This window comes from Protopterus annectens, chromosome 8.part1, assembly GCF_019279795.1.
Source record: "Protopterus annectens isolate FY-2018-M chromosome 8.part1, PAN1.0, whole genome shotgun sequence".
Lineage (NCBI taxonomy): Eukaryota > Metazoa > Chordata > Ceratodontiformes > Protopteridae > Protopterus > Protopterus annectens.
The window spans coordinates 344,561,140-344,574,691 of record NC_056742.1 but is presented as its reverse complement, the minus strand read 5'-3'; the positions used below and the strand labels follow the sequence as shown (position 1 = coordinate 344,574,691).

The window sequence follows — 13,552 nt, the reverse complement described above, 5'->3', positions numbered from 1 at the left end:
TAAATATATATGGAAGTAGCAATAAAGAAAAAAATAAACATATGTATAAATATAAATATATACATATGTATAGGTGTATACACACGTGTAAATGTGTTATTCTTTTAAGTAAATGTGTGTATATGTACATATGTGAATATATACCCCCACACACCACAATGTATGTATATTATTGTTGTATGTATGTGTATATATGAGTTCATACACCCGTGCAGAAAAGCTACTGATTCTAAACTCCCCTTGCACTAGAAGTTGCAAAACCTTGAAATTAGTTGACCCTCATCTGAAGACTAAAGGTAGAAGTCAGCTTTTAACTTAAGGACACTAGTAATGGAAATCACTTCATTAAGGCTGGGGGGGTGGGTGGCATTACATCTTAATTGTCAAATTAACTCTTTATATTCTAAACATAAATCAATAAATCCACCCCTTGGCTTAGTGTCGACTTGATTGACAGCTGTAAATTTAAACTTGTGACTGGGGATGTCACTAATATGTTTTGCCAAAGCATTGTTCCTATTGGATTTTTGCATATCATATACATGTTGGTAAGTACGTTTCCTAAATTTGTTAATAGTCTTACCAATGTAAAAATATCCACAACTTTAGCAAATGGCCACATAGATTAAGGCCTTACTGTGACAATCAAATTTATGTTTTAAAGTGACTTTCCCAAACCCACGAGCCGCCTTTTTGTTTTTACAAGTGTTTGTGTTATTAAGTGTCTGAGTTTCTGTGTTATGGAGGAGGGCAGCAGGACTGATTCACCAGCTTCAGGTTCCACACAAGAAGTGGTTACATCTATCAGGAACCTCTCGGCACTTATCCAAGTGCTGACACAACATTTGGCTGGTTTTGGGAGGAATGCGGACAACTTACCTGTGATTCTTGGAACCAGCAGAGCTCCGGTCCCACAGTCTACTCAGGAGACACAATTTTCTTTAATTACTCCGGCACAGAGGAGTCCAGTAAATTCAACACAAGCACAGAGGAGGTCACCGATTGGTCGAGATGACATCACCACTTCCACCAACGAGGCAGGTTCTTCACATAGCTTCTACTTCACGGAATGGGTTTGGGAGGGCTATGAGTGTAAGTTCAGAGACAACAGTTACCGCATTCACTACGATACTCGGGATCAACAATTAAAAACTTTGGAAACAGAAACAGTAAAATTCCATAAGTTGAAAGTAGAAAATTGCTTTTTAAGGGAGTGCCTAAAAAGAGAACAAGTTCTGAAGGGATTATGTACCTGGAAATTTCCATTGGTTTGGTTAATGGATCTGACCTGCACTGTGAATTGGTTGTCATGTTCAATCGCCATGGATGTGAACTTACTGAAGTACTGGTAAAAGATAACAATAGGAAATTGAATGCCCTAAAAGAAACTATTAATTTGCTTAATGAACTTATCAGGAATGATCTTTGCTTTAGTTCTAAAATGAATGAATATAGAGCATTATTCTTTAATGCTGACACGACTATAGTTTAACATTAGAAAGAAAAAAGTAAGAAACTCGAAAGAGACAGTGTAGACTATGAGTCTGGCAATGCCTATCCAACACTAAATGGGAATGTTTTAGATACACAAAATGAAGAGTTAAAAGAGAGCTTTGACAAGAGGGGTCTTGATGTTAGAGATGATCAACACACTGTCAACGGTGGTGATGCTGCCCCTTTAGACGTGCCCCTAAGGAGATCCGAGAGACTTTTAAACCGGAGACAATAGGGACTGAACCCCCTCGGATGAACAGTGGGACTTGTATGGAACCTTACCCCACTCGGGGGAGGACATTCGGGGGGAGGGGCAGAGAGAGCGAGGGAGTGGGGACAGAGATGGTAACTGATTGTGATGATGTGTCAGAGTGTGGTAAATGAACACGGGACTTCAAAATTTACAATTTGAATAGCCATGTTATTACTTCACAATAGGCCAGTTTATTTCAGAAAGGTCTGACCTTTGTTCCAGCGCGAACAGCAAGTGTTGAGAAAGTTTTGTTAAGTCTTAAATTGTTTGTTAGAAAACTTAATTTTTGTTTCTATTTTGATGGAGGTGACCAGATGGGTCAGGTTACAAGGTGTAAAAAATCTAGTTTTTTCACTCCACCTTTACACCCCATTTTGTATTTATTTGAAGCAGTTTGTATCGATGATATCAGACAGTTGCTCACAAAAAGGACGGAGTACATGTCTAACTTGACTGGAGAGGAAACCAGGTTACTGCTTGACATAGCCAACAATAAGTCAATTAGGGTGATGAAACCTGATAAGGGTGGTGGACTTATAGATTACCAGTTGTATGTTAGCAAAATGTTACTATTTTTGTTTAGTGACAACTGTGAGGTTTCCACTAAAGAGTTAAATATTGCATATAGACACATCCAACGTCCTTTTGAATGATATATTAGACAATCAGATTACTATGAGTGAGTTTCAATTCTTGAGCTACAGTTGTCCCCGGATACCCACCATTTTTGGCATAACCATAATTCATTAAAAACATCCCAGACCCATCGTGGATGCCAAGGCCTGCAAAACATTTCCCATAGCTAGATTTGTTGATTACCACCTCAGAGGTTTATTGGTCAAATTTAAACATATACTAAAAGATTCATGGGACTGTTTAACTAAAATAAAGCCAGAAGTATATTCAGATGACTTGGTTTTTGCCACCATTGATATCAAAGACTTGTTTACAGTGATACCCCATGTTGAAGGTTTGGAAATGTTTTATGAATTTCTTTGCCACCACACCAGCCTAGAACATTTGAAAATTTTGATGTTTAGGCCATAGATGGAGATCATTCTAGAAAATAATTTTATAACTTTTGATAATCAGTTGTTCAGGCAGAAAAAAGGGTGTGGTGATGGCCACTTGTGCCCCCGTTTTTGCCAATATTGTATTGGCCCAATGGGAAGTTAACACCGTGTTTTCATCTGAACTGTTTCAGTTTTGTAGATTTTATGGGTGCTACCTTGGTGATATCTTGATTTTTTTGGGAAGGTACCAGTGAGCAGCTCAATGAGTTTTTTCAATTTCTAAACTCCAGTACCCATTTCCTTAAGTTTACCATGGAGACCACCAAGGACGTAGTTCATTATTTAAATGTTTCTATACAAAAGGATAAAGTCGACCAACTTTTTATGTCTTTGTTATACAGGAAGCTGACATATTCGAACTCCTTGCTACATTTTGAATGTTGCCACCCCATACACCAAAAAAAGGTCTCTCATCAAGGACCAATGTGTTCGTTTGGCATGCATGGTGAGTGACATTAATGTATTTATGAGAGAAATAGATATTTTGAGGGATATGTTTATCAGAAGAGGTTACCCAGTCACCTTTACTGACCCTACCTTAGAAGAGGGAACCAGGAAGAGACAAGCGGGACACTTCTTCCCATTGTTGGGATCAAGTGACCAGGAGTTGCAATCAAGATGCATTACAAACACCCTGAATGATAACACCCCAAAACATTTTAACAATGCCCGGGTCCTTTCCTATAATTTACAATATTATTTATTTATTTTACATTTGTTGACCGGGATAGTCCAACTGGATACATGTCCATTTTCAGCAGAGGCCCGGGGGAAAAAAGCTCCCAAGATAATAATTCACATTGTGGTGGTGCTGCGGTAGCATTGTCGCCTCACAGTAAGATGTTGTCCTGTTTGATTCTCAGCTAGACCATCTTCTGTGTGGAGAAATGCATGAATGGGCATACCTTCGTTGAAGGTTGTGCGTTAGGGCCGGCAACTCGGCACGTAAAAATCTACTGCCAATCATTAGTGGACCGGAGTTCCGCTGTGACAACCCCTAACCGGGAAAAGCCGAAAGAGACAACAACATTGAACATTTAGTAAATGCTAGTTTCAAGCAGATTACAGTCATAAGCAATACCAACATTTAGCACATATAGTATTAACTCATTATAAAACACTTTGCAAAACATAACATTATTTTCAAAGTTAAAAATACATAACATTACATTCAGGTTTAAGACACACTGAGCAGCAGTTATACAATTGACCCTTCCTGAAATGGAGTGGTAGAAAAAAGTTAGTAGTTGAAGGCAAGGCACCTAAAAAATAGAGAGGTCACTAGTCTGGGTTAGTGCAAGGACATAACCAATGAGTTTTTAAGTATTTCTTGAGTTTGTTTTTGAATTGAGTTAGTGAGGGTTCTAGGGTGAAGTCAGCTGGGAGTCTGTTCCATATTTTTCCAACAGAGTTGGCAAACAGAGTCCCCAGCTGAGTAGTTGGATTTGTATGTTTGAACTAGGAGTCTAGTGGATGATCGCACTGTCCGGGTGCTAGTGTAGGGGCTGATAATATTTTTTAGTGCAGGTGTATTTTCTGGTTGGTAAAGGACTTTTATGTGCCACTATTAGCTGGTTGAACTGCAGTAGGCTTGGCAGTTCAAGCCATCCTAGGTGATTTAGGTTTTGACAGTGGTGTGTCCGGTAGGCTGTGCCAGTAGCAAATCTGGCAATATGGTTATAGCAGGATGATAGTTTATTAAGATCCGTTTTGTTTAAGTTGGAGAATAGAGGTGAGATGTAGAGAAGAGTTGATAGCAGATGGGAATGGGCAATTGCAGTTCTAGCAAGTGGTGTGTAAGGAAAGGTTTGATTCTGTAAAGAGAGCCAATTTTTTATCAATGGTTTTGATAGTTTGATTGATATGCACATCAAACTTCAGGTTATCAACTATGACACCCAGTAGTTTAGTTTGGGCTTCTGGGAAGATGATAATGCCATTGTTAGCAGTTATGTTGAAGGATGGCAGGGGGCCCTGCATGTGGGGGAGAAGAGGAGCAACTTAGTTTGTTGGTGTTTTTAAGATTAGATGTTGATTGGAGAGACATTTTTCCACTGTATTGAAGGTATGTTGGGTTAATGTGAATAAAGTAGCTAGTGAGGTGTCGGAACAAATCAAGGTGGAGTCATCCGCATATTGAATGAAGGTAGCATCTGGGATGACTGAATGAAGGTTGTTGATAAAGATGGAGAAAAGAAGGGGTCCTAGTATAGAGCCCTGGGGAACTCCTAATGTGATGGGTAGGCGAGATGATAGCTTGTCGTGCCATAGGACTGCCTGTTGCCTGCCCTGCAGGTAGGATTGAAACCATTGGAGTGCATGGTTGTTTAAGGAGAAGGCCTTCAAGGTATTTATAAGCATTTTGTGGTCAACCATGTCAAAAGCCTTGGATAGATCTAGAAAGAGTGCTGAGGATAGTTTGTTATTGTTGTGGTTAATGACGTTGAAAAAAGAGAGGAGGGCAGCAGTAGTACTGTGGTGTGGCTTAAAGCCATGCTGAAAGTTGGACAATAGCTTGTTCTGTGTGAGGTAGTGCATGAGCTGTGTACACACTTCTCCATAATTGTAGCTAGAGGTGACAGAATAGCTATGGGTCTAAAGTTTGACAGTTCAGTGGAACTGCCTCCTTTATGGAGAGGTATGACATGGGGGATTTTCCATATAGTGTGTACAGTAGCTTCAGATATAACTCTGTTGATCAAGATTGAGATGGGGTATGCTATGGTGTCAGCAGCCTTTTGCAGATAGTCTGCTGGGAGGAGGTCGGCAGTCAGGGTGGTGGGTCTTAGTTTCTTAAGTAGGGCATGAATAAGTTGAGTAGGAACAGGTTGGAAGGTAAAGTAAGTTTGGGTACTGGGTGTGGCTACATTAGAATTAGAGCCATTGGGAGAGAGTTGGCTGGCTGGAGACTGGATAGTCTCTGAAGAAGCTGTTGAAGTTATTAGCAATGTCTACTGGGGATTTTTGTTGGGAAGCTGAGGGTGGGGGTGGAGTGACGGTTTGGCCTGGGTGGAGTAGTTTGTTTAGTCCTGCCCAGAACTTTGGAGGTTTGTTTTTGGTGTTTTTGCGGTAGATGGTAGTAGTGGTTCTTTTTGTCTAAGGTTATGGATTTTTTGGTGTCATTCCTTAGCTGTCTGAATAGGATGGCTGTGGTGGTGCAGCGGTTAACATTGTCACCTCACAGCAAGAGGCTCTCCTGTTCAATCTTCGGCTGGAGTGTCTTCTGTGTGGAGTCTGCATGTCCTCCCTACGGTCATGTGGGTTTACTCCGGGTGCTTCGTTTCCTCCCACATCCCCAAAGACATGTTGCAAGTGGATTGGACATGTTAAAATTGGCCGTGTGTGTGTGTGTGTGTGTGTGTGTGTGTGTGTCTTCCGTGGAAGATTGGGCACCGGGCTGGCAAGTCTACACTGTAAAACTCCACTGCTAATCATTAGTGGGCAAGGTCATCCGCTGTGGCGACCCCTAACCGGGAAAAGCCGAAAGAGAGAGAGAGAGAATTCCTTAGCTGTCTGAGTCTTAGTTGATCAAGTGAGGCTTTTGTCTTTCAGTAGGTAGCCCATGCTTTTGTTTGAGTGACGTTTGGTATCTTCAGAAAGCCATGGTGCAATATTAACTTTGGTTCTAATAGAGCGGCTGGGAGCATGGGAGTTAAGAATAGCAATGAATTTGGTGTTAAAGTATGCTACTGCTTTATCTAGGGGGAGACTTTAGTACTGACCAGTTGCATGCCTTAAGTTCATTTTGAAATTTGGTGAGAATAAAATTCTTGTTTATGTTCTATAGGTGGGTTGATAGGAGCAGTCTACTTTGAGCTTGATTACATAGGTGAGACAGAGGTCACTTAGGTCATCAGGCAAAGTGCCTGATTTATAAGATTGAAGGTGTGTGTTGATGAGTATCCAGTCTATGGTACTTTCCTTGTTATTGGGTTTTCCTGTCGTGGTGGGGGGTTTATGATTTGAGTAAATCCATAGAGGTTTATGTGGGTTGTGGGGGTTTCACAAGAGCAAGTGTTCGTCAATGTTGAAATCCACAAGAACAATTGTTTCTTGGGGGTAGTTATTGGATAACAAATATAAGAAGTCTACTAAGGTTTCTGTGTTCCTCCGTGGGGAATGTAGACACAGACAATGTTTACATTTTTGTTTTTGTTAATTTGTAATTTTGAGATAAGAATTTCAGCATTATTGAACTGGGGTGGTTGTTGGGTGTCTATGCTGACAGGGTAGACTTGTAAAGTATGGGTACCCCACCACCCTTTCTGGTGGTGCGGTCTAGTCGAAACATACTATACCCTGGTGGCAGGATCTCATGGTCATTGGTGACTAGCTTTAGCCCCGTTTATGTTAGGCATAATATATCTGGAGAATGAACAGCTAAGAGGGCATGCAGGTGCTGAGTTTTGTTATTTATGCTCCTAATGTTTAGATGGCAGGCCAGAAGTGAGTTAGGAGGTCAGTTTGTTGGAGCTGTGGTGGTAAGGGATATAGAAGGGGGATTAGGGCCAACAGGTGGGGATGGACCAGGGTTTGGGTGGATGTCACCATCCTTTGTGAGGTTGTAGTGTATCCTGAGTATGAGTTTTAAGATTTTGAATAACGTTTTGTAATAGTGTCTAGTTTTACGACTAATGTAACTAGGTCTAGTAAGATGGTAGTATTTAGGTGTTAAGGAGGTAAGCATGAGGGGAGTGAGTAAGGGTGCATTATTATCTGTTGTAGATCGGATGGATGTTTGGAATTCAGGGTAGTGGAAACCTGGGTGATCCTGATATTCGTAGGCGGTTAGGAGATATGGGATGAGTAAAAGGAGTAGAAGTAGAGTTAATAAGATTATATTTTGGGTGATAGCATACCTAGAACCAAATAGGGATGGTACGAGTGAAAACAGTACCAAAAACACCAAAAATCACTCGTGGAGACCCAAATAAGGGTATGAGCACAACAGCAATGAATCCAAACCAGTGGAAATACCAATAGCGTAGTCAAATTGAGCAAAAAACAACAGAATTGAATCAGAAGGATTCAATTCTGTTGTTTTTTGCTCAATTTGACTACGCTGTTGGTATTTCCACTGGTTTGGATTCATTGCTGTTGTGCTCATACCCTTATTTGGGTCTCCACGAGTGATTTTTGGTGTTTTTGATAGCATACCTACTGAATGAGACTTGACACTTGGGCAAAAGGAATAGTAGAGATGGAGGACTGGTGATATCAGGTTGAGGGTGGTGCTGTTGAGTGACAACTTGTTACTGATTGGTTTAAAAAAGTGGGGTGTGGTCTAGTACCAATAAATGTAGCAGCACCAGGGAAGGGAGGAATTTGGGGGCAGGGTGGGGTGCGAAGCAAGCCCAAGCAGGGATGAACCATTGCCTGTACTAAGTTGTAGCAGTTTAACCTGTATGAGGAAAGAGGGGGGGTGGGGGAAAAGAGAAGGCAGTAGGAGTGGTTAGAGAAATACCTTAGATTGACTCAAGACACCACACCAGAGGGAAGTTGAATGTAAGGGCCTAAAATCTGCACTCAGCACTGTAATGTTACTTGCACTCAGCACTTTAATTTTACTTTATGTTTATCAGGAAAGGCAGACCGACAGTATACAGTTTTGAGGATTTTTACAAGGGTTACTTGTTCAAATGTCAGACAAGTAAGTAAAACTTTATGATATTAAGGACACCATTAGTAAGAACTGGGCTATATTTGGGGTGGACAATGAGCATTTAAGAAAGGTGGGGAAAAAAAGCAGTGGTGGTCTACAAAAATGACCTATGTTTTAAGAACTTGGTTGAAAGAAGCATAGAAGTAAGTATTAAAGGAAGAATGAAAAAATGCAGTCATTCTCCCCAGTGTCATTACATTCTTGAGGGCGAGACTGTGGATATCAGTGGGAAAGTCAGTTTAAAACATAAAATTGATTGTCACAGTAAGGCCTTACTATATGTGGCCATTTGCCAAAGTTGTAGATATTTTTACATTGGTAAGACTAACTTTAGGAAACGTATTTACCAACATGTATATGATATACAAAAATCCAATAGGAACAACGCTTTGGCAAAACATATTAGTGACTTCCTTAGTCACAGGTTTAAATTTACAGCTGTCAGTCAAGTTGAGTGTGTGCCAAGGGGTGGATTTATTGATTTATTTTTAAAATATAAAGAGTTAATTTGGCAATTAAGATGTAATGCCACCCACCCCCTGGCCTCAATGAGGTGATTTCCATTACTAGTGTCCTTAAGTTAAAAGCTGACTTCTGCCTTTAGTCTTCAGGTGAGGGCCAACTAATTTCACTACACTGGTGTATGAACTTATATATACATACAAAAATAATATACATACATTGTGGTGTGTGGATATGCATGTGGGGGTATAATCACATTCATATACATATGCACACCCACCTATTTACTTAGAAGAATAATACATTTACATGTGTGTATACACATATGGGTGTGTGTATGTGTGTTTATATATATATATATATATATATATATATATATATATATATATATATATATATATATTTATACATTTTTTTTAAATTTTTTCTTTATTACTACTTCCATATTATATATTTATACACGTGTATATACAAGTGTTTACACACTTGCATGTATTCACTTAATCAATTTTTAAATATATTTAAGTTTCAAGTCTTATTGTCAATTTTTAGAAGTTAGGACTAAATGCATTATTTTGTTTGAAGCTTTGGTTTTCTTAATAATGTCAAGGGGCATTCTTGGTTTAGAATTTGATACATGCACAACTGTATTTTGTGACAGATCTGTACGTTTGTTGCAAGGCTTGTAGTGTTGGTTTTACTTAGAGATGTTTTACTCAGTTCAGTACATTTTTAATTAGTTCAATGAAACTGTGTTGAAAAGGATCATGTGACTTTTTTATTATAAAAGGAAGTTTGTAGTAACGTGACCACTTGTTCTGATGAAGTCAGTGGTTTATTACTGACGAAAACGCTAAACATAAGCAATTGAAGTCCGGATCGGTCATGAGCCTTCTTTTTGCTCTGACTGGATATTTTTATAGTGTTTGCCGATTTGTTTTATTGGTTGTTTTTGTAAGGTCCTACTTGGTGATCTCCGGGTATTGATTCTAGTTTTTAGAAAATGGGGGGGAAGGGGTTGATGATGATAACACACCTTTATATCTACACATGTATGCAAATAGTACATATGTATATTCCACCTTAGTTACTTTCTTTTTCAGAAATATTGTCTACCGTAGTTACTTTTATTGTTTAGAAATATTATCTATTACTTTAAATATACCAACTGTTATGCTTGCTGAATGACATTGGTACAGGTAGAGTTAATGTCAGTCATGTACAATCTGTGAAGCTTTTCTCCCCGGGCATCTGCTGAAAAAGGACTTGTGTCCAGTCGGAATCTCCCTGTAATCAAATGTAAATAAGTAAATAAATATTTTTGTGTGTGTATATATTGTTACATCTACAGTCACTCACACACATATTATCGCATGTGTTTTTATATGTAAATTTGATTTACATTGATTCATGGAGCTGTGTGTCTGTGTGAAAAAAAATTTATCAAAACTCATTCCCATAAACCTAGGGAATTAGGCCTTCTGTTGGTCATGTGTGAAGGAGGGGGCGGAGTCATTTATTGCTCCTTTCCTAGGTCTGTGAACATAGTAAATGACAGTGTCCTTGGGGAGTGATATTATTAGTGAAACCTAAAACACCGGGGGGAGGGGATTCTTTCCTCCTTTATTTTTTTTTTTGTAAGGGGGCCTACATCGCATACTACTTCTGTATGCCAACGCCGAGATTGCATCACAACTGGGAATGGGAAGCAACAGCTATACTGTGACCATCCAGAAATTAATGCCAGTATTCTGCGTTCAAAGGTATTTTTTTATCTCAGACGTCCTATTTATGCCATTTACTTGAAACTAATGTGTAAGTTTCACTCAGCACAGGCAAAATGCACTTAAAAAAATACAAACACCCTACCTCCCCCTAAAACACCACCACCCCAACCTTAATTTATAAAAAAATAGAGAAATAACAACATGAATTGCATCTTCCATTCACTTCGATGAGAAAAAAAAACTCACCCCAGAAAATAACAGTGACATAAATAATGTGGTCCTTAGGAAAGCTTATGCCCAACTGTTTTCCAAGAATTTTTTGTCCTAACCCCATGTTGATGTTTCTATTTCCCATAAACATTCCATGTTTATTTTTAAAAAGAGCTTTATGATTTCTGGTTGTAAGGGAAAGCTTTGCAATCTTGGAAGGTTTTGGATGATGCATCTGTTAAATATTTTAATTTTTTTACTGGAATTTATTTTTAGTACTGTGTTACTTGATATGGTATTAGCTTCACCAGCAAGTTCATTCCAGACGTAGGCTTTTAAATAGAGCTTTCTCAAAAGATTGCTTTATAGACCTGACGGAAGTCTCTGTAAGAGATGGAATACAGAGACATTTCTTGAAACCTTTGTAGTTCATGTTTTCAGCCATGTAACTTTTCTAGTAGGGAATTTTCTTTCTTTTTTTAATTCCTCGTTTGTCTATCAACCATCAACTTCCTGTGCTCTATTCCCAGATCATTTTTCTCTGAGAGGTAAGAGCCAATTGCAGAGCTGCTGTTCAGGCAGCTATCTGGACTTCTACCCAGGTCACCATGGAAGGCCCAGCTCTGCACTTCCACACACATGGTGCAGAGGATTTTCATCACCAGCATAGCTGAACCAGGCTATCCCTGGGCTATGACTCTGTTCTTGCTTGCATGGTCGCAGTTGACAAACTGGAACTAACAGTTACACACACTAGAATGGGCAAGCTGATATTGTTTGCTGACTTCTTCCCTCTTCTCTCCACATAGTCCTTCCAGTGTTCAAGATGCTAGATACATTTAAGATGCAAGTTGTAGAAAGGCTTTCATTCCCGCACTCCCAGTGACCAGGTAAACATGTTAAGTTCTTTCAAGTGGGAAATAGTATTTTATCATTTAAAAAAGGCATGAAAAAAAACACAACTGTAACATGGGAATTTGGTTTACCTGAAATATCTTGTTCTATATGATTAGAGAACTTGGTGCATGACTCTGGACTTTGACACTCCTCACAAAACTAATTAATTTCCTAAACCTACAGTACGAGATAACATGATCTTTAATGCATCACAACATATCTTGATGTATGCAGTTTGCATTTTTTTGCAACCTTTATTTACCTTAATGGATTATTACCAGTTTTCATTGAGTATTGATGAGACAGTGCTTCTGGCTGCTTTTCTACTGTTGTAGCTAGGCTGTGTGCTGTATCCTAGTTTGACAACCTGTTTACTTTTCAGAATAGCTGCATTTTAACAAAGCAGGAATCAGTGGCTCCTCATTTCCATTAATGCCCTAGTAACTTCAGTCAGAGTTTGCTTATCATGCTTACATTTCATCTTGATTTCTGCCTGTAGCATATCAACACATTATTTGTGTTGTAACAGTTTTTTTTTTGCCTTTTGCAGGTTATGGGGTGATCATGGACAAGAAGCATTAGAATCTGCGCATGTTTGTCTTGTAAATGCTACAGCTACAGGGACTGAAATCTTAAAAAATTTAGTACTTCCAGGTATGCTGCTTCTGTTTTTTTATACACATTGTTACTGAAGTTTTTAAAGCTGTTAGAAGTAATTTTAACAGCCAGGTCTGTAAGAAATGTTTGCTGATCTAATAGGGGGTTGGTATAATGGTCAAGGTGTTTGACTCGCAGACACAAGGTAAATTATTTCATTGTGTTTACTTTGGCAGCACATGTGGTAAAACTGAAATGATACAGAGAAGATTAAGTTGGTCCCTGCGCAAAGATGTCTCACAAATTCGTGAAGCATTCTATATATTCCACCTCCACAAAGAGGCCAGTCACAAGCAGAGTCCTTCAGGGATCGGTCATTGGACCTCTTCTTTTTAGCGTTTACTTCCTGAAGTCAAGGCCAATGTCAGTGGCCTCTGACTGAATAAATTTGCAGATGATTGCAAATTAGGAGCAGTCGTAGAATCCCCCACTGAAGGAAATGTTCTACAAGAGGGGTTGACACAGACAAATAAATGGTGTCAGAGCCATGGGCTAAAACTAAGTAGCAAGAGATGCATAATAGTGTCCTTCAGGAGGTCATCCATCTCTGGTAACTATCATATTAACAACACACCCTTGAGTTGACCCAGTAGTCAAGGACGTGGGGAGAGACACAGACTGTAATCTATGCTTTGACCATCATGTGTCTATACTAGAGAGGAAATCATTCTGTGTCTTGCAACTTATAAACAAAAAGATGGCATCTGGGTCCAAGGAAGTCATCGTTCCACTGTATTCGGCATTCATCAAACCTGTCATTGAGTACAGTGCCTCCTTTGGTTCGTGCCTAACCAGGCAAATCCAATAATTGGAACATCCACAGAGGTTCCTTAATGAAAGAATACAGGGTGTTAGTGACTGCCTGAAGTCCCTATCCCCTATATTCTGTCTCCTACAGGCTTTTGAGGGTAGATGTATGTCTGGAGTACAAGGCATTGTCAGACCCCACTGTGATGGACCTCTTGCATATCCACAAATCAAACGCCAGAATTACCAATTCTGAAGACTTAAACCTTGCCTGTGATATAAATAGGACTTACAAGAGAGACAGGTATGTATCATAGAGACTGCCCCTTCTCCGGAACAGTCTCTCCATCCACTTAAAGCAGAGATCCTT

General features: G+C 39.4%; 1 protein-coding gene and 1 non-coding gene across 2 annotated transcripts in view; both read left to right on the top strand.

Moving 5' to 3' along the window:
- NAE1 (NEDD8 activating enzyme E1 subunit 1) overlaps positions 1–13,552 on the top strand; it is a 1,377,685-nt gene that overhangs the window by 25,189 nt on the left and 1,338,944 nt on the right. The window contains exon 2 of the mRNA XM_044081916.1: positions 12,329–12,432. Within this exon, the coding sequence (XP_043937851.1) occupies positions 12,329–12,432 (104 nt within the window). The remainder of the gene's footprint in view (positions 1–12,328; positions 12,433–13,552) is intronic.
- LOC122810465 lies at positions 12,596–12,702 on the top strand. Its single transcript, XR_006366110.1, has one exon. It is a non-coding gene; the product is annotated as a U6 spliceosomal RNA (small nuclear RNA).